This window comes from Syngnathus floridae, chromosome 13, assembly GCF_059516105.1.
Source record: "Syngnathus floridae isolate MCC-2025c chromosome 13, RoL_Sflo_1.0, whole genome shotgun sequence".
NCBI lineage: Eukaryota > Metazoa > Chordata > Actinopteri > Syngnathiformes > Syngnathidae > Syngnathus > Syngnathus floridae.
This window is the reverse complement of record NC_142425.1, coordinates 10445444-10465159: the sequence shown is the minus strand read 5'-3', so window position 1 is coordinate 10465159 and position 19716 is coordinate 10445444. Positions and strand designations below refer to the sequence as shown.

Here is a 19716-nt window from a genome sequence, read left to right as displayed (position 1 = left end):
ATGATGCAACCTCTGCTGGATGAAGAAATAGATATGGGAATACAAGAGCCATTATTTACAAAAGGAGATTGGGAGAGATTAAGAGGTAGCTTTCTAACAGATGTTTTTCTAACTTTTGATTGACTCGGTACAGAATTATTATTAGCAGCCCAGCTCAGGTTTATCCGGCAAAATCCCCTGCAGAACAGGTATTTGGCAAAACTCCTGCCAGAATTTCGCTCGACGTACGCAGCTGGGCGAGCTTACTTGGCAGGGGATATGTAGTTTGTTCTGGCCGTGTTGGACCAAGAACAGTTCAGAAAATGTAACTCACATGAACAAAAACAAAATTTCCAGCAAGTCATTTTTAGTGGTTAGATGCTGTCTAATCATTTGGAATAACAATCAATTATGAAAAATATAAAAATGCAAGAATAATATTAAAAAAATAACATAAATAATACACGAAAAGGTCACTATTTTTCTTGACAGATTGCATTTCCTCTTGAAAAATGTCCCTTTTGTCAAATCCTGTGAACAGATTAATGAATCAAATATATTATAGATTACATTAAATATTCAAAAAATAAAAGAAGCCACGAAATTGTTTAGCTGGGATCGTCATGAAAGTTTTTTTGCAACTTTACACAGCACCGGTAAACCCCACCCGAGTTGCCCTACACTAGGCCTTCACCTATCCATATATTCTCTAACCCGAATCACCTCCACCGTGCCCCCTCCCCTCAACATCAAAGGCCATCAATCTCCCATAGTACGGGGGGAAAGGCAAATATTTAGAGAAGGCCTGAGCCCCCATAAATCTGTAGTAGGAAAGAGAGAGCGAACACGATACCCACCGTACACCTCCAAACAACCAGCCCCCCCACCCTTCACCGTCATGGCAGTCCCTTTGCAGTCTTGACAGCTAAAGGAAGGCCCGGGAGGCCACAGGAACCAGAGAGGAAGAGAGATGGAGGTCTGAGGAAGAGGACTGGCCAGTGTGGATTGGATAGTGAGAAAGAGAGAGCAAAGCCCACCCTCCCACGGTGAGTGGAGAGCGCCGCGCTGGGTCAGTCAAAGAAAAACACACTCGCCTCCACTAATAGAGAGCTCACACAGGCAGCAGCGGCAGCGGCACAGTGGTGGGACTCTTCGTATGCTCGCCGTTTGATTTACGGCAACTCTTGGTTCCACTCCAATGAGACTTGGAATATTAGCCGGTATTTATGTCCTTTTTGGGTTGACAACAATATGGCCTTCAGTGTAGAAAGGAACGCCGCACTGACAGGTCAGGGTTGCGAGGTCACTCAGAGAGTAAATTCAGGGCAGATGGATTCCCACTTAAAGCAAGAGGCTCCTTCAAAAAAATAAATTACAAAAAAATTCCACAAGAGAATGAAGGTGGAGCTGCTAAAGTTGTAACACGAGCCATTACAATTTTGAGATTTTTTTTATATTTTGTCAAAATAAAATAGTTTGTTTGTAGTTTTTTAAAAAAAATACGAAAATAATCTAAAATAAAATAATAAAAGAAGTCATATTTGTTGCAATAATTTAGCCAATTTTTTCTTTGCAATGTCACTTTAAATTAGATTCATTTATCTCACGAAATGTTTGATTTATTGTAAATGAACTGAAAAAAAATACAAATTACACCATCAAGTTGGTCTACGAGTCACGATCAATTAAGATTTAAACAGTGTTTAATTACAAGAGCCAAAATGGCTGCCATCTAGCAAATGCAGCAACGAAGCATGAATAAAGACCACACTCAAAGACACACAAGACACAAAAAGCTGCACCCTCCAGTCAGCTGTCAATGCAGTACGAGGGATTTAACCAGCTTGGCGTGGCTCGAGATTCCCCCACCGGCTAAGCGAGGGTCCCGGGAGGGGAGGGGGGGGAGCGAGGGCCATTGATCCCTGCGCATAGAGCGTGTCGGGCTCCCCTGACAGACTTGTTGATTGACTTTTCAGCCCCGGCGGGAGCCAGCGCATGCAGATAGAGACACAGAAATGCCTCAACAGCGTAAGCTGACACGTGAGGACACGCATACATTGCCGATGGAAGTCTTGAGGGCGCGACATACAAACAAAGCCGGATAGATATGCCGACCCACTAACGCCTTTTCGGTCATCGCCGCCAACGCTGCCGTATTCATGAGAGCGAGCGGCATTATCATGGAACAGATCCGGCCTTTGTCCTGCCCTTTGTTGGCTTTGCTATCTGTCAAATGTCATGTCTCGGCGGACTTTTATATTTTCAGCCAAAGCGTCAATAATAAGACATACGGAATTATGGAAGCTCTGCGTCTCGGTGCGCGAGGCATACGTAGAATTTCCCAGCCGCTGTGTTTTTGTTTTTCTTTCGCCCATCACTGGTGGTTATGACAAATGTGTTTAGACCTTTTGCAGATGTGTGACCTTTCTGCAGAGGGCAGGCATTTTAAAACAAGACACGAGAGCAAACCAAAATCCCCGTATGCTACATTTGTGTTTTAAGTCCATGAATTTTTTGTCTAGTTTTTTGAAAGCCACCTAAAATGAAGCGCAGGCTTTGTTTGACACTTTGTTTTGTCACCAAAAGCCGCGGCTAAACTCTTTGTCAACATAAACGAAGGCCTTTTTAACACCGCTCCGGGTTTGAAATGCACGACCAGGTCGCCCGCCGTCCAAACAACGCATGTGCCTGGGGGAGGAGAAAGATCAGGGATGTGCTGGGAATGGGCACCTAATTGCTTCTTACTGATCCAAATAGCACATCAGAGGCAACGGCACTCGAGAGGACCTCCGAAGAGGTCCGGCGGTTGGGGCCTGTTCATTACCCTGCTGACCCCCCAGCTCGACCCCTCATGCGCACAGATATTACCCGCACACCTCCACCCCCTTCACCTACCCCGGCTCATTGTCTCGTGGGTTTAATTGGAGCGATGTTCCCCATTGTGAGCGCGCTCAATGGCAGTGGAGGACTCCATTGTGGGGCTGAATGAGGGCAGGAGTGTTCATTAGGTGAGTCTCTGAATAAGGCCCTCCCCGGAGGTGCGCTGGCGAGAGACGGGGTCTTGCCGGGGATGGCGGAGGTGAGTGAAAACGGCGTGCTCTTCTCCGCTCTTTGCTTCCCTGCTCCTCTTATGTGGTCTTCCTTCCTCAACAGCCTGACGCTTGGCCCTGAAATGCAGCTGCATTTTTGGGTGTGGAGAGGGCGGCTGTGGGGGGGAGGCTTTTGTACGCGGCGGGAGGATGAATCATAGCGGAGAAGAGAGAGGCGGATCAAAGACGGCCGTCGGTAAAAAGCGAGGACCACCTCCTCTGATGGAGGGAGAAAGGGGAAGCGATGAGCCTCGCTTGGCGGAAGAGAAATGTCATCATGGCCGCACCAGTGAACCAGAGCAAAGCAATGAATGTAAAAGTGATCGGTCGTCAATGATTGTTGGGATTTTATTTTTTCATGTAGGAATCTGTTTTTTTTTTTTGTTTTTTTTAAATCAGCATGCAAACTGCTTTTGAGCCTAATAATGGTGTGTGGGTTTATTTTTTATTCGCCCCAAAATCTAGAATTACTTTTGCATTGCCTCCTTTTCCGAAATTGCTACCTCCCAGTTACGGTTTATATAGTGGCACCTGTTGCTTTGCTGTGTAATCCACAATCTACAAACGTGTTTTTTTTTTTTTCTACACGTGGAGCCATTTTTATTTTTTCGATAAAGAACACCGGATCAGGATTTTCTTTTTTCTTTTATGAAAGCCGAGCGGAAAAGCTTTTTAAGTGTAACGTGAAATCCGACGCCAAGTGCGATTGTGACTTTTCCGCCTCCCGGGCTGCCGTGCTTAAACATTTAAGCTGCCACAGAGCTGACAGCTCTTGGCAGACCACCATCGGCCGGCGCTCAGTCCCCCTGCCAGCGGCGGAGTCTGAGTGCTCTATTGTGAGTTTGTGGGCCGACGTTTGTGTGACAGACTCGACTTCACACTGAGCAGAACCCGTTCGCTCATCGCCCGCTCGGCCGCCGATGTCGTCATCTCCTTCGCCACACAAACATACGGGCGCATGGAACGTCTCTGCTCTTTGATTCTTCCTCTGCCGCTACCTTCCGCTGTTTACATTTCTGTTGGGCCCCCCCCCGAAAAAAAAAAAAAAAACAATAGTAGACATCACGTTTGCTAGCTTAGGTTTTAATGCTAATCTGACATCATCGGGTGCGTCGGGTTACACTGGCTCGTGTGTACACACGGAGCCGAGTTCTGGAACTGTGTTATTGCTGCCACACACAAACACATATTACCGTTTCTTAACAAGGCTGCGTTCAGGTTTCTGTCTCCAAAAGTCCACTCGGCAGCTCTCTGACTTCAAACAGACTCGCTTACCTCTGGCGCTATTTATTTTTCTGTCTGAAAAGCTTGCCTCAAAGCCAGCACGCATGGACAGCGTAGCGTCCGTCTCCTTTCCGCAACACGCTGCCAAGCGTGTGCGCAAATTCATTCGCGGCTCGGCACTGACAGATATTTACCACCCGCATGAGGTCATTGCCAGGTGTTTTGGGGTGACGGACACATTTGAGATGTTGCTTCAAATGAGCGATGGTGAACTTAATCTATGCTGAGAGGTCCGGTGGACGTGGGTCTCCGTTCGGAGTCCCCAGTGACGCTCTCTTGTCCCTTCCTGTTTAGCCTGGGCGTCTGCCGCACATAAACACTCCAGGGCTCCATGTGGACATAAGCAAGAGTCATGGCTTCAATCCGGACAAAACACCCAAAACTCCTCTTGGTAGCACATTTTGAACTCCTCCGACTCCACTCCCAAAAGTCTCAGTCTGACCAGACTTCTATTCTTCAATGTTTAATAGAGAAAGAGGAAGAGCAACTTTTCTAACCCGATGCGCGCTTTGATCACAGGGACGGGATCTGGTCAGCCGAAATGTATTCAAGAGCAGCAAGCCAACGTCGCCGCGCCCAGCTCGCTTTCATCTCAGACATGGACGGAAACCATTATGACACCATATGCAAGAGCCACAAGAAGGACCACACGCAGGAGCCCAAACCATTCTTCAGCGTGAACATCTACTTATGGTCTGACAATGATAAGATGTTGCGGCACACGGCTGTCTGTCTTCAGTGTGATTACAGTAAAAATCCCATGACGGCCATGTGTGAGAGAGCAACGAGGGCAGTTTTTTTTTTTTTTTTCTGTTCCCTATTGTTTTCCTCGCTGTTTGCGGCTACGTGTCGGGACACAAAGACATACGCGGCGGTCGCCGGTGTTTCGCTCATTGACATGATCTCGCATGACGTGCCGCACACAGAGAAAAAGAAATTTTCGTGACCAATGCGGCGGCAACGGAGATAACTTTGGCCGGCTTTCGTCTTCTTCTAGCACTGTGAGAACCTTCAGAGAGCATGAAATTCTCCAGTTTGTTTGTTTGCTTTGCTTGTGTACCATAAAAGTTTGGGGACGGCCCGTTGGCACGGCCCTGTTTACATGCCGATTGTGTGACTCCGGGGAGATGAAGGCGAGGAGGTCTGGGGAGCAAATGTTTCCCCACGCTACCTCACCACAGAGGGGGCACACATTCAGGCAGCTGATGTGTGAACAACTCGCTGTGGTCGCAATGGACTAACTGGGAAGAGAATATTTCCCAAGCAGTCACACTCCTGAAGTTCAGACAAACCGCCCTTTGGGAAGTAAGAAGAAAACAGAGAGGAAGAGGAAGGCAAAAATAAAAGGATGCTAAACATCCCCCGGTGGTGAATACGCTGCCATCTGTGGTCGAGGACTGAAAGGGAGAACACAGCGAGGAGCGCCGGAGCCGGGGTCCACAAGGTGGGAGTCCAGCTGGGTCCCATTAGGACTGGACCACATGTGAGGGGGGGGTTGTTGGACAGAGGGGGCAACAGAGAGCAAAGAGGGCAGCGGGGAGGAAGTGCTGAGAGCGATGGGCCGAGGCCCTGTGAAGCTTTATTAGTCTTGTCGTCTGCTTTCCTGGACCGAGCCGCAGCGAAACCCCCGCCGCCTCCACCGACCCTCGGGCACCGCCGCGGCACAACAGTATAAAACTATTAGGGGGGGGGGGGGGCAGGACCACCCAGACACACATCCACATGCAGCCATAATAGCTACCAGAAGAAGGCCCCAGCAGGAGAGCTCCAGCTGGAAAGTGAGAGTAGCGCACATGTGCAAGCAAAGTGCTCAGTCTTTCAATCATGTCACAAACATCTGCCTAGCTTCTTTGTTGTGATGAGTTCATATTTGGACGCGGTGGGACAAACTGCGACATTTTGCGTTTGTGTAATGACTTGCGTGAGATCCCCATCTGGAAGGCTCTGGCCACGCCCCCCGAGCCAGCATTTGCAGAGCGCTGGCATACCTGGGATGCCTGCGGGCTCATCTGCTTGCCGCCCCATCCCTCCGACCTTCCGTAGTCGCTGCCCCCCGCCACCCCCCTCGACTTCCAAGGGGACGCGTGAGAAAAATCACGGCTGGAATCCGAGCCCTTCCTGAAACGCTGACCGGCGGTGTGAGCTCGGGCAATGATTGCGATCATTTGACAAGGTGGGAGACGGATAATGAGCCTTATGATGATGGCGAGCTGATTCAAGTTAACATTAGCATACTGAGTTCAAACAGCCCGAGTGTCAAGGGGCAAAAAAAACATTTTTTTCAAGGAAACCGAAGCTGGATTCGGACTACAAGTGTTAAATTCCAATTTAGTGCCAATTTCGGACCCTGTGTTTACATTTACTGAACACCTGAAACTAGATTTATATGACAAAGTTCAAGAGGCTGGTTTTTTTTTTTTTTCCTCTCACAGGTGTTTTGAAAATGCTTCATGACAGTGTAAGTAGCAGAGGGATAGAGAAAAAAAAAAAAAGAAAAGAAAAAAAAAAAAGAGCCTTAGATCCAAAACAGGTTCCGTCAATATGTGGATTTAACAAGAAAGTATCAATGGAAACAGAGCTGAAATAGAATGGAAATACAAAAAGAAATCCTTCCCAGCGCACCATAAAACATCATAAAGACACTCAAACCATTCTTTTGTTTTTACACACAAAACAAGACAAAGACAACAGAGCAATCGAAAGGCGGCCGAAAATAAAAATCATCCCAATAAAATGTCCCCTTCCCTTCTTTTGAATTTCACTGCCTGCATTTGAAGGTTTAAGAGTTTTCATTTCAAACAACTGATTAAGCTGCAATTTGCGTCCCAATGTAAAGATTTACCAAGGCAATTGCTCCGCCATGGGAAGTTTACAGTGTCTAATGTGTAACTTTTTTTTTTTTTTTACACGTGTGCGTAGCCCGGTGAATTCCGTCTCTGACATCACTCACCTGTGGTTCCCACCTCCCTCCAAGATCCCACAGTCCGAGTTACGAGCTTTAATACTTCAGCCATTCAATCATTCAAGTTTTTATTTTTTTCTCTTTTGCCGCTTGTCTCCGGACTTCTCCCGCTCGTAAAGAAAATAATATTTGTCTTTCCGACTGCACTGTGGACCGCAAAGTCCTCGTGTTTTATTTGAGTCCGGGCAGTAAAAGTGCGTTCTCCGTCCACCGTAAGCTGTTGTTCTTCTCTTAAACTTTGCGAGGGCGTAGTTTATCTGTCAAACCGCTGGAGGAAAAAATCCCCCCAAAAAATCCAACGTGGACGTCATAGCCAAGTGTGATTTTAAGGGAGGATATTTTCTATCGAGCATGTCATTTATTGAAATGCTCCACCAAAATGCTTGTAGGGGTGATGTATCACGAACACGCTTCCTTGGCGTCAATGTACTACTTTCCTATTGACATGTGTGGTCGTCATCCACGAATAAAATCTATCTCCCAGACTTAGAAGTATATTCCACAAAGCAAAAAAAGACTAACAAGCTGGCCTCGGAGTATTTAAGTACCAAAGCGACTAATTTGTCACAAGTGCAGGTGCTACGCCGGCTCGCTAGCTAATCAGAGAAGAGAATCAGACGCGAGGAGCGACGATTCATTAAGCAGGCGAGGAGATAAGTGGGGGAGGAGAGGTATCTTGGGAATTATGTCTTTCTCTCCATGCCGCAGCATAAACTTGAAATTAACGAACACTTGGGAAACAGATTTTTTAAATGCGCGCGAAGTGGCTAAAGGTCAAAGTTGTTTTACAAATTATGCAGAGACGCACTGAATGATCATAATTGCATTAATAGTTTCAAAACACAGAAAAAATATTTATCCTGTTTGTCATTTATTAGATTTTGACTAGGGCCCCGACCGATTAATCGGCAAGCCGATGGAATGGCCATTTCTACAATCTAAAACAAATATAATGGCTTTCAAACATAACACAATGTAATTTCCATTATGGCTAAAGTAAATATTATGCTAGATGGTTTTACTGTCTTGTAGTTTTATTTTCCAGGATATAAAAGACTCAAAAGGTCTTATTTTCATTCAACATTCACTTTTCTACATTTATTATCTTCCCTGTTCTCTTTCCACTTTCGACGACGTCAACTTAAAAGGCCAGCGACATGTGCGCACGCGCACACACACACACACACACGCGATGCGTAATATTTCACACCTTATCAGCGAGATAGAGTGAAGGACAACAATCTGCAGCTACTGCACAACGCCATGCCAAGCGTCATCATCTATTTATAGTGCCAATTCCCATCACATCAGCCACCCCGGATCATTTTTGCCTTCGCTCAACGTGCAGGTGGGGTGGGTGAGCTAAGTGGAGCGTCGGTGACAGAACGGCGCCCACTGCAGTAAGTCACGAGCACTGTAAAGTGCATTCATTCAATCCGAGGGTTTCATCTGGCAACGGCACTCCGACATTATCTGGCATTACTGTGTGTTCAAAGCACAGACTTGTGGCTGTCAGAGCCATCCATGTGTCAACCAGTCTGACTCAGAGGGACAACAAGCATGTGTGGGCAGGCTCCGACAGCATCTCGTGTGTGTGTGCGGCGTCAGTTTACCCTTTCCAGTAACACTACTATCTAATGTTCATCTGTCAGTAATATAATTCTGTCAACATAATCAACACCAAGGACTTCCACTGAGTTGCCAAAGAGTTTAAATGATGACAAAATATAGGTAAACGGGTGTTTAAAGTCTCCTCTGATGTCCAACGAAGCCTTCACCAAAGTAACCCGAATGCCTGGAGGCGAGCCGTCAGTCAACGCGGACACACACACACACGCAACGCAGTCACTGTCCTAACATTTCCAGCGTATTTCCTCAGCGGCAGCCGGCCGAAGCAGCAGGAAATTTGCCAGCGCTAAGCCCAATTTCCTCTCATAATGCAAGTAAGTGGAGGGCCAAAGTCATGAGCTGTTTTGATGGTGCTACATGTGCCAGAACGAAAATTGGAACTGAGGGACATTTAGGCTCAACTGTAATTAGCCCCAGCCGGCGCTGCCGTTCCTGCCGGCTTGCCAATGAAATAGTACCGTTGTTCCGAGGAACTGTTTCATTTGCTCTACGGTGAAGACTATTTTAGCTAAAGGGGGAAAAAAAAAAAAAAAGACTGCTTTGACTCATCAGAAAATCTAAACAGCCATTCAATATACTTTAAAAGGAGCACTGAAAATCATCCACAATTTCAAATGTCAAAGTTGCTCCTCCAAGCCAGTCTTAAAATTTGCAATTACATTTGCATTTTTTCTTACTATTTTCATTTTATTATGTCATTCACTTATTTTTACACTGAAAAACTTTTATGTTGAATGTAGTCCATTTTATTTCGTCAAGCGGTTGCCCGAAATAAAATATAGCATAGCCACCTGACGAAATAAAAGGGAGTAAAATCAACACCTGTGCCATGGACTCGGTCCGGGTGTCCGAGTCCAAGCGGCTATTTGGATAGCGCACTTATTTAAAAACTTGGGTGTAACAGAAGCTCGAGGTTTCACGAACACATTCAGGAATCCCTTCTCGAAACAAATCGAGCCAAAATTATGCGCGAAGAAAAAAGGCTCGACGTCACCCTCTTTTCACGTCTGATTAAAATCATTCGGATCCGCAGTACGAGCCAGACCCGATGGCCGCCTTCCATCTCTTTAATCTTTCAAATATAGTTATTCCGTGTATGTTCATAAGGAAACATTAGAAGTTGCTGTTGATGGGCTTTGGCCGTTGCGAGCGGGCGGATGAAAGGCCTAATGGATTCATCACGACGCCGAAACGGAAGCAGGCCGTCTGACATGAGATAACAGATAAACGATAGGCGTGCTTGTATTTTATGCCCGTCTTGCCTTTGTGTTTCCATGGCCGAGCGGTTTAAATCCCGGTCTGGCTTATGTTTCCATACGCGGAATGCGTTGGGTGGATGGCGATCGTTGAAATAGCATCACATCATGCCGATGCAACAATAGAGAAGAAGCATTGCGGGAAACAAAAGACCACAATGGAGGGCATTCGGTGTCAGGATACCCACAACGCCATGCCAAGCGTCATCATCTATTTATAGTGCCAATTCCCATCACATCAGCCACCCCGGATCATTTTTGCCTTCGCTCAACGTGCAGGTGGGGTGGGTGAGCTAAGTGGAGCGTCGGTGACAGAACGGCGCCCACTGCAGTAAGTCACGAGCACTGTAAAGTGCATTCATTCAATCCGAGGGTTTCATCTGGCAACGGCACTCCGACATTATCTGGCATTACTGTGTGTTCAAAGCACAGACTTGTGGCTGTCAGAGCCATCCATGTGTCAACCAGTCTGACTCAGAGGGACAACAAGCATGTGTGGGCAGGCTCCGACAGCATCTCGTGTGTGTGTGCGGCGTCAGTTTACCCTTTCCAGTAACACTACTATCTAATGTTCATCTGTCAGTAATATAATTCTGTCAACATAATCAACACCAAGGACTTCCACTGAGTTGCCAAAGAGTTTAAATGATGACAAAATATAGTCCCCACCCCAGTAGTTACACAACGTTTGCTGTCGGAGCGAAAACTGACAAGAGACGCTGGGAGACACCCAAAAAAGGAAGAAGACAGAAAGATGGCACTTACTTTGAGGAAAAGGCTCAATGAAGATGACTTCCCTCCAGTCCTATAGGTGGCAGTAGTGGTCAGTACAAAAAAGGACATTTCTGAGCGTCTGTAAGAATAAAAAAATTAAAATTAAAATTCTGTCCTGGCAGTTGGGGTCAGAGCATCTTTCAGGGTGGGCCAGCGCCCTCGTGGTCCCCCCTCTATCTCCGCCAGTGCGTTGATATGTGGATTACCACCGCCTATAGAATTTAAGTGGAACAGCGCAACCCCGGACAGTTTGTAGAGTGCACTTCAGCCGGGCGCTTAACTTATGCAGTGTGAGGTTGAATTTAAAAACAACACTTCTGAAACAGAACCGCAGATGCCTAGCGTAAGAGGGGGAAAAAGTCCAAAGTGGTAAATGACAAAAGTATTTCATGTCAGGGTCCCACTTTCTACGTTGACAATGCTATCATTTTTTTTTCCTCCTGCTCAATATGATCGTTTGACAGCGACCCAAACCCCCGAGATTGACATTGCAAGAAGAAAAGATCAAAGATGGGTGCGAACAAGCTAACGCCGAACGAGCAAGAACATGTGCGCGTGGTTACCGTTGGTTTGGGAAGTCGATACGAGTGTAGTGGAAGGCTAAGAGGGGGATACGCTTTTGTGGCTGCTCGTGTTTAGGTTTGGCCGCACCTGATGACAGAAGTTAGTTCTTGACTGGCTGCTAAGTTGCCCGCACCGCCGTCACACTTTTGATCCAACTTCGGGCCAAAGGGAAGGTTGCATGCAAAGCATCAGATGGCCCGGGACTTGAATTCTGGGACAAATGACATATTCAGAAGATTTCAACTCAAAACAGACAAGGCCGTTAAAGACGGGACTACTTGTGCCAGAAGATGAGTAGGGCAAGAAAAACAATGTGACGATGTCATAATGTTGCCTCAAAGCTCTCACGAAAACTTCATAAAATTCCAGCAAACCAGTGTGGCGCAAACTTATCACTTTAGTTTTGGTACAGCAGGCGTTTTATTTTTAAAATTTGCATCCTTTGCGATTTGAAAATTGCATTCGACTGCATTGCGGTGTTGATTTGAATTCGATTTGAGTCCAGCCCTGATTGTACTTCCTGAAATTAAAGGTCGACTGTGATGAAAATGTAGAATCTGTTATCTTTGGATTTTACTGATACGAACCAAAAAATGAAACGGACATAATTACAGGCAAATAAATCTCAAATTTGACCCATTCTCCGTTGTCCCTCGCCAAGCCGGCCGAATTACGATAACAACTTCCAAGTGTAAGTTGTTTTTCCTCTAAAATGACATCCTCGAACGGCCTTCTATAAAAGCTCTGTGTTATGTGTTTTTCTTACAAAGAGCCCGAAAGAATTTAGCCACTTCAACTTTCATTGCCTGATGCCCTTTTTTATTAGGCCCGGGTATTTTACGAGCAAAAGGAATGAGTTATGTTGGCTAAACGCTGCGTGTTGTTTTAGGACCCGTGCGGGTTCTCCATTAGGGTAGTCATTTTGGTCTACACCTCATTCTGCAGCCCATAAAGAGCCAAACCTCAGAAAATGTGCGTGGCTAAGCGAAGCGTGGAATAACAATGACACAAGAATAGAAGCCGCAGTCCGAGGGTGAGAAAAGTGATTGGAAAACAAGAATAGAGAGGAGAAGAGGGAGGCCGGAGCATCAAACGAGCGGCGAGAGGGGAAATATGAGAGGCATTTGATTATTCCCATGGCTGGATACTTAGCATAGAGAACCCCTTTCTCTTTCTGACTTTCAAGCACATAGAGCCATTAACACACACATAAACACACACGCAGTGCCGATCATGGTGACCACCCAGCCGGTGCCCCCTGGCCCCCCACCTCTCACCTTGCTCAGGGGCGCTAGAGCTGAGAAAAACTACACCATTCACTTCCTACGCCCTCTCCCCCCTCCCCTCCCCTGTCGCTCTCATTGGGTCTCTGTGTGCTCCCATTCATGTTGTAACAACTCATAAAGGAAGCAGACTTTGACCCACCTCAGTAAAAGTCGCCAATCTACTTCGATCATCTGTTGCGCCGAGGCGGGCCCGGGCAAATTCGCGGCGACTCTCCGGGAGACGAGGCTTGTCTGATGATTTCCTGTGCAAAGTAAAAGACGAGATGTTGTATTGGAAGGACGTTGTATGAGGTGATAAGTGAAATATCAAGTACATTTTAATATGCCAACACGCTATCAGAAGATTAGATATGTCAGACTTTAGGGGAGCGTATCAAATACTTGGCAGATGATGTCACTACTTTAAATGCGATACACACAATGAGCAATTGCTCTTTATCTGGAGCTCAATAAAAGATCGTCAACTGCAGTCACCATGAAAATAGGTTGGCAACACCCTGTGCCCAACTGGACACGAGGCACCACACTGAAAATATAATAATTTGTTAAAAAATATATCAAACTTAGAGCAATGCAAATTTAACATTCATACAATATAACTACTTATTTTTTGACAGTAAATAAACTATTTTTTTAATATTCATAAAATACCCAAAAGTCAATTATCTGGCCTGATACTCTGGGAGGCAGTGGCCCCTCTGTGCCCCCCTCTAGCTCCGCCAGTAGTTAAAATTATTTAAACAGTTTACCTAAGATTATTTATAAGCAGTCCCTGCATTAAACGGACTTGGTACTCAGTATTCAGTGGGACGAGTATGTGAAAATGTACTTCAGAGCGCATGTTAGTCTTTAGACTTGAGCTCAATGGATGTCGCTAATTGCTGATAATGCAGTTGATTGAAAGCAAATAAACAGAGAGATAATCAGTCAGAGGCTGGCAGGCAAACAGACAGTCAGGTCACTCACATGAACCCACACACAAAGAGACAGTGATCAACACGAAGAGAGTCCGACCAGTCATTTGGAGCCACATGTGGGAGCAGTAGCAGGGAAACCAAACTGAGGTCAGAGGTCACGCAAGATTTGGCTTTCCCGCTTCTCAACCGAATCGTCTTTTTATACACACAGTCGTCCGAGCTCTCCGACCACACACACCTGCCGTGCGGCGGCAATTTGGCAACCCGAATGTGAAGGAGACATATTTTGTCATTTTTCCACAACATCTTGATGCACATGTGTTTTCTCCCGCTGCCACGCTCTTCATAAACACATCAATTGGGCTGACAGTGCACAGCGGGAGGGAGGCTGAACCTACAGACAGCCGGGGGGGAGACAGAAGCCTCATAAAAATAAAAAAAAAATAAAAATAAATTCACTTAATTTATTTCCCTCCAAATGCACACTCGCACCTGACTAAATCATCACGCGTCAAACTGGAGACGGCCCCCCACCGCATACGGACGAAACTCGATCCCACTTGTGCTGTGCGTACCCGAGCCAACGCCGGCAGTGAAAACACGCCACGCACGGCGTACGCGCGCGCTTCCGAATGGATTGGGCAGATGTGCCGTCCTTTCAAAAATCCTCATGCCCGTGACCCCCCCCCCCTCCCCTCCCATACCCACTGACTGTGCATTTGTAAACACGGCCATTTTGTTTGCGAGTCCTGCTTTGCCCTACGGAAGCTGCTAAAGCAAAAATAGTACAAACAATATTGTAATTGATAAGTAATTGCAATAAGTTATGTTAAACATGAGGTCAGAGCAGAAAAAAAAAAGACCAAAACAGAGCTTATTTTGCTAAACAGGTGTTTTCATTTACTTCGACTCAACCCCCCCAGCGGCCACCCGTCCCCGGGCTCCCACGGACGGCGGGTCTGCGTTGCCAGACCTGCATCTAATTTGAATGTGGGAGTAAAAATAATGAGCTGCAAATTGCCTTTATTTAGAGTTCACGGCAAATGTCAGACGTAATTGGCCCTCGTGTCATGATTTCCACATCCAGGTGACGGCTGATTTGTTTCAACTTTGCCCTCTGTTCTTTCGGCAAATGCACAAATCCCGTCCGAAGCAAAGAGGTGTCATTAAAAACATTAGCATGCTTTTGAAATACTTCACTTTTTGTGTGACTAACTTGACGAATAGAATCCATTTCACACATTGCCCGGGTGAATGGGACGGAATGATTGATTGACAGCTTGCCGGGTTGCGCCTACAGTGGCGACAGTGACTACTAATTTATTTTTGACTAGTTCCATCTTACCATCACTCTCTTTACCAAAATCCACACTGGTGGGACTAAACAAACATTTGCGTGTGCTCTTTTTATGGGCCTTAAGTGTTTCTGAGCAGATGCATCATGGGAGTCGGTGAAAGGATTGGTGAAAGGGGGTCATAGCGAATGCAATCTGTTTTTCCTCATAATGTGTGCACCAAGCATAGACTCTGAAAGGGACCAGTAATTAGTCTGCCCAAGAGGGAAACACTCTTTTCCTCTTGGAGCATCAAACAGTATAAATGTAAGAGCGGTGGGGGCATATGAAAAGTCTCCACACAAATATTTGAATGGCAGGTATTTGTTAGGGGGAAAAAAAAAGGAAACTCCAATTTATAATCAGTCAATGCCATCAGCCATCAGTCTGTGTTGCCATGCGGAACGACATTGGACACGTTTTCGTGCCCTCTCCGAGGTGAGCTTGATGTGTTTGTGCAAGGCTAAATCAGTTGGAGGAGGTGGTATGAGGTGTGTGTTGGGTGCCCCCCCCCCTCCCCACTCACACACACAGTGATTCATGGGTGCAAATGATCAGCGGTGAACAAACAAGCAAGCAAGCCACCCGTCGCTCTGCACAAACAAGCAAACAAACAAGTGACGACACACAAACAAGGCGTCGAGCGCAGACTTTAAGGAGATCAATCGCGTCGGGACAAATGAAAGCGCTCGGGGGGGGGCGGCTATTTCCTTGCGAGGTTTATATATCTATAATAACTGTCTGAGTGCTTTTAAGAATTCTTTGGTGTCACCACTTTGCATGCATCTCTCCATCGCGTGAACACTTGTAGTTTGGAGTGTCGTTTTGTTTTTCTTATGTGCGGTTGCTATTGTGAGCAAGCGTGTGTGTGTGGGATGTAACCCAAGCCGAAGCGGCACAACACAGCAGCCTGTTCAAAGGCCTGTTTGTATTATTACAGCTTGTCCAGCTGCTCAAGACAGACAAACAAGACTCGGTGCTCTGGGCTGCAAAACAGACCTCCCACCCTATTGTGGAAGCCCCCACGGCCCTACCCGGCCCAACTTTTCGCCTCAGATATGAACAAACTCACGCCTACGCAAATGTATAGACGGGATATCGCCACACATGAAGGCCGCTTTGGTAGAGCACATCTGAACGGTCATTTATCCGAAAAAAATGAAAATTCCAGTTAGATTGATGGGACTGTCCTTATTGTAAAGTTTTGTGTCTTCATCTATTTTGCAAAATGGCTTCGCCAATGTTTGTATAGGAATGCCCTAACAGTTTGAAAAGTGCTTCTACATTTTTTCAGCGCGGCGTAATGAGTAACACGACCTCCTGTCAAAATAGTGAGTCTCCAGTCCACATTTGCTTTTCGAATCCCACATACTTCCCTGAGCAATGATCCCGAAAACAAAATATTGCTTTATATACACAGCGATCCGCTCGGAGGGCCGATGGAAATTAATGCCTGTATTTTTAGCGCGGGCGTTTTTGTCCACAATATTTCTTTCAGACTGCACTCCGCTGGCCTCTGAGCGGCTCCCTCCTCTGGAGATCTGCCAAATGGATCTGATCGAGGTGATTAAGATCACGGTAAGGCAACACTGGCTCCCTCCTTGCACCTCCGTCTCTACGCCCCCCCCTCCCTTTATCCTTTTCACCTCAATTTGTGCCACTCTTGCTCACTTTCCACCCACTCGCACTCCTCCGCTCGGCATCTCTCCTCCTCGTCTCCACCATCGCCCTCTCTGACTCAGGGTCCCTGTGTGCCTGTATGTAACATCAGTAAAGCTGTCAGGCAGCCAGGCCAAGGTAAACAGCCCAGCGCTAGGTTCAGGGGTGATGGGGGGGCCTGAGATGTTTTTCCTCGGGAACCAAGGGACCCCCGGGGGCTTCTGGCTGGGGCCAGGGAGGAGGAGGGAAGATGATCCTCTCAGCTGCCCCCCCCCCCCACACACACACACACACTATGACAATCTTCCCCTTTTTTGTCTCTTTCCTCCCCATCACTCTGTGTGTCGTGCTCATCATGCATCTGTGTACACAAAGCTCTTGGGCAGCAGCCTCATCACAGATTTACATCATCCTCCATCAACATACACACACTTTCTGGCATGAGTCATTTACAGTGGAGCTTATAAAATCTGGATTTTAGTGCAAAAACAGTCATGTTGTATATCATTCACATTATTTTCATTTATTTATTTTAACGTATTTATCTTATGTATTCTAATTTAATTGTGTTAACTTATTTAAAACTGACTGTGCACTTTTTACCATTTTTGATTTTGATTCGAAAAGCAAACAAATGCATTTTCAACCTTGGAGGTTCTGCTGTAGTGTATGAATTATGACATTCAAGAAAATACAACTGTGGAGACCGGGGTGGGGGGGGGATCTACGGAGACGAACTTGTGAGTTGAGTGGCAACTAAGGACAGAATAGAAGACGATAGAGTGAAGTGATATCCCTAACCTGTACATGACCCTTCCCATTCCCAGTAAACTGCTCCCTCCGACGGTGGCAGATGGCCCGAGATGACGAGCGAGACGGTCTCGGAACGAACCAGAGGTAGCAAATCAGACAAAGCAGTAAAAGCAGACCAAGTGGGACAAAAGAGACGGAGAGTACGGAAAGAAATCGAACTTTTTGGAAGCAAAACTATGGTGAAGAAAAAAAAAAAGCGTGAAGAGTGATTTAATGGGGGAAAACAAGAGGGGGAAACTTTAGAAAGAGTCTGGTCCAGCCAAGAAAAGCATGTAGAATTGAATTAAGGTACAGGGAACACAACCGAGCACAAGTAGAGAGGAGCAGGGGTGCAAAGAGAAAGAGGAGGACCATTACCTTTCTTACATTAGCCGTTACATCCCTTGGCGACTGTTGAGGGGTAAAATAGGAAGAAACATCACAGGGTCGGAGGAAGGATTAGGATAATTGGAAAGGACTGTGAATGGGAGAGCAGCTTCACTCGTGGCCAGTGTATATTTGCAAATACTATTGCTTTTAGACAAATGGAGCAGCAGGTGGGGCCTCTTTGAAACATGTTGATGAATATAAAGTTTCATTTTTTGTTCATGGGCCGAGAAAGTAAGAGCTTCTGACAGAATATTGGCACAAGTATAAAAAATTAGAAACTCATTGTTGGAGATAACTATTGATTTGATTAAAAAAAAATGTTGAATGTTAGCGGCTGGCTAATTGTAGCGTCAAACTAGCCCTCCGTGTACACAACCTACTGACATCAGCATGACATTTATCAACCACCATTTCATCATAAATCTGCTGAGCAGAACATTTAGTGGTAGACATTTTTGGCCCAAGAGCAGAGCTATTTTATCACTTCATCAGTGACATTTAGGGTTCTCGAAAGGCTCCAAAAAAATGTATATTTACCTTTCAACGTCTATGTGCAGCTTCGATTCTCTTCCTTTTCCCATTGCCCTGTCGCCATCATTCTTCCTGTTCTGTCGCTGTTCCGCATCAATCACAAACTGCCACAATGGTCTGTGACGGCTCACCAACAGGTCTGACACATGTCCTGCAACCCAGGGTAGCTTGGCTCAACCAGCGGGCCGACAAAACACATCTGGACCCCAAATTACACAGCATTGGCATTCCAAAACTGAAATTCCAATAGGGATTGGAGTTATGTGCTGGATGATTCCATGTGTCACACATACTGTAATTATGAGAAAGACATCAAATGCAGCACATAAAATAACTTTGCTCCAATGTGTCAACAATCTACATTGTTGTATTTTAATGCCGGCAAAAAAATATATAACAATAATAACTTTAAGTATCTGTTTAGATCAAACCAACCACAATATAATAAAGGGATTTTACTCCAACTGTTGCGTTCCAACAAATTCTAAACTTAATGTAAATTATTGTTAAACATTCTTATTCTGAAAGGTATTAATCAAAATGCTCATGACTGAACTTAGTTTTAAACGTATCCTTAAACACAGTGCCACTTATCTGGCCGTAAATTGAATCCATTAAATTACGAGTGTCAAATTAAATATTGTTATTCAACATTAACTTATGACTGGTTGTCGTGAGTTATTGTTTTTAATGATTTTTCATGCCTCAATGTTGCGTTTTCATAAACACGACGGACATTAGCAGCAGCACTCACGGAAAGTAAGCTAACTCACCAGTGATGAGCGGGATGAGGGGGACAAAAAAAACGGCGAAGTCCACGTCCTTCTACGTATTGTCTTTTAGTTTCGTAGTTTTGGGTTTGATACCGACTTGAGAACTTTTAAATTGAAGCTTGTATATTTAGAATTTCTGTAGTTTGCGACATAACGCCTTTTGCCGCGCAACACTATCAAACAGGTGCGTCGCCGGCAGTTAATCACAGGAAATGGACGAAGAACTTCCGGGAGAGTTAGAAAAAAACAATAATTATAATATTTATTTTTTTTAGGTTAAAATGATGTTTACTATTTTCCACACTGAATTTCGTTTTTTTAAATACTTTCAGATGGAAAAAATGTAATGTTAATGTTTTGCCCCATCCTCGAGTATAATGACGTCATTCAGCCATCGAGGAGACACTCTTCTGCTGCTGTATGGATAGAGTAGATAGACAAATTTGTAACTAATTAGTCAACTAGCTAGTGAGTTAACTTTACTATTTCATATTGAT

The 19716-nt window shown here is 45.5% G+C and overlaps 1 protein-coding gene across 16 annotated transcripts in view; it reads right to left on the bottom strand.

The window, feature by feature from the left end:
• Nucleotides 1-19417, bottom strand: part of LOC148388653 (uncharacterized) — a 91525-nt gene extending 72108 nt beyond the window's left edge. For 14 of the 16 annotated variants that reach the window (XM_088393457.1, XM_088393459.1, XM_088393463.1 and 11 more), the window contains exons 1-4: nt 19220-19417; nt 18453-18597; nt 12963-13065; nt 10966-11052 (exon numbers count right to left, since the gene is read on the bottom strand). In XM_088393457.1, the coding sequence (XP_088249583.1) occupies nt 10966-11052; nt 12963-12994 (119 nt within the window). In that variant the 5' untranslated portion in view covers nt 12995-13065; nt 18453-18597; nt 19220-19417. Of the gene's footprint in view, nt 1-10964; nt 11053-11624; nt 11749-12962; nt 13066-18452; nt 18682-19219 lie in introns of all 16 variants that reach the window. The other 2 variants (XR_015861996.1, XM_088393460.1) reach the window with 2 other exon arrangements.
• Between the last annotated feature and the right edge of the window lie 299 nt (nt 19418-19716).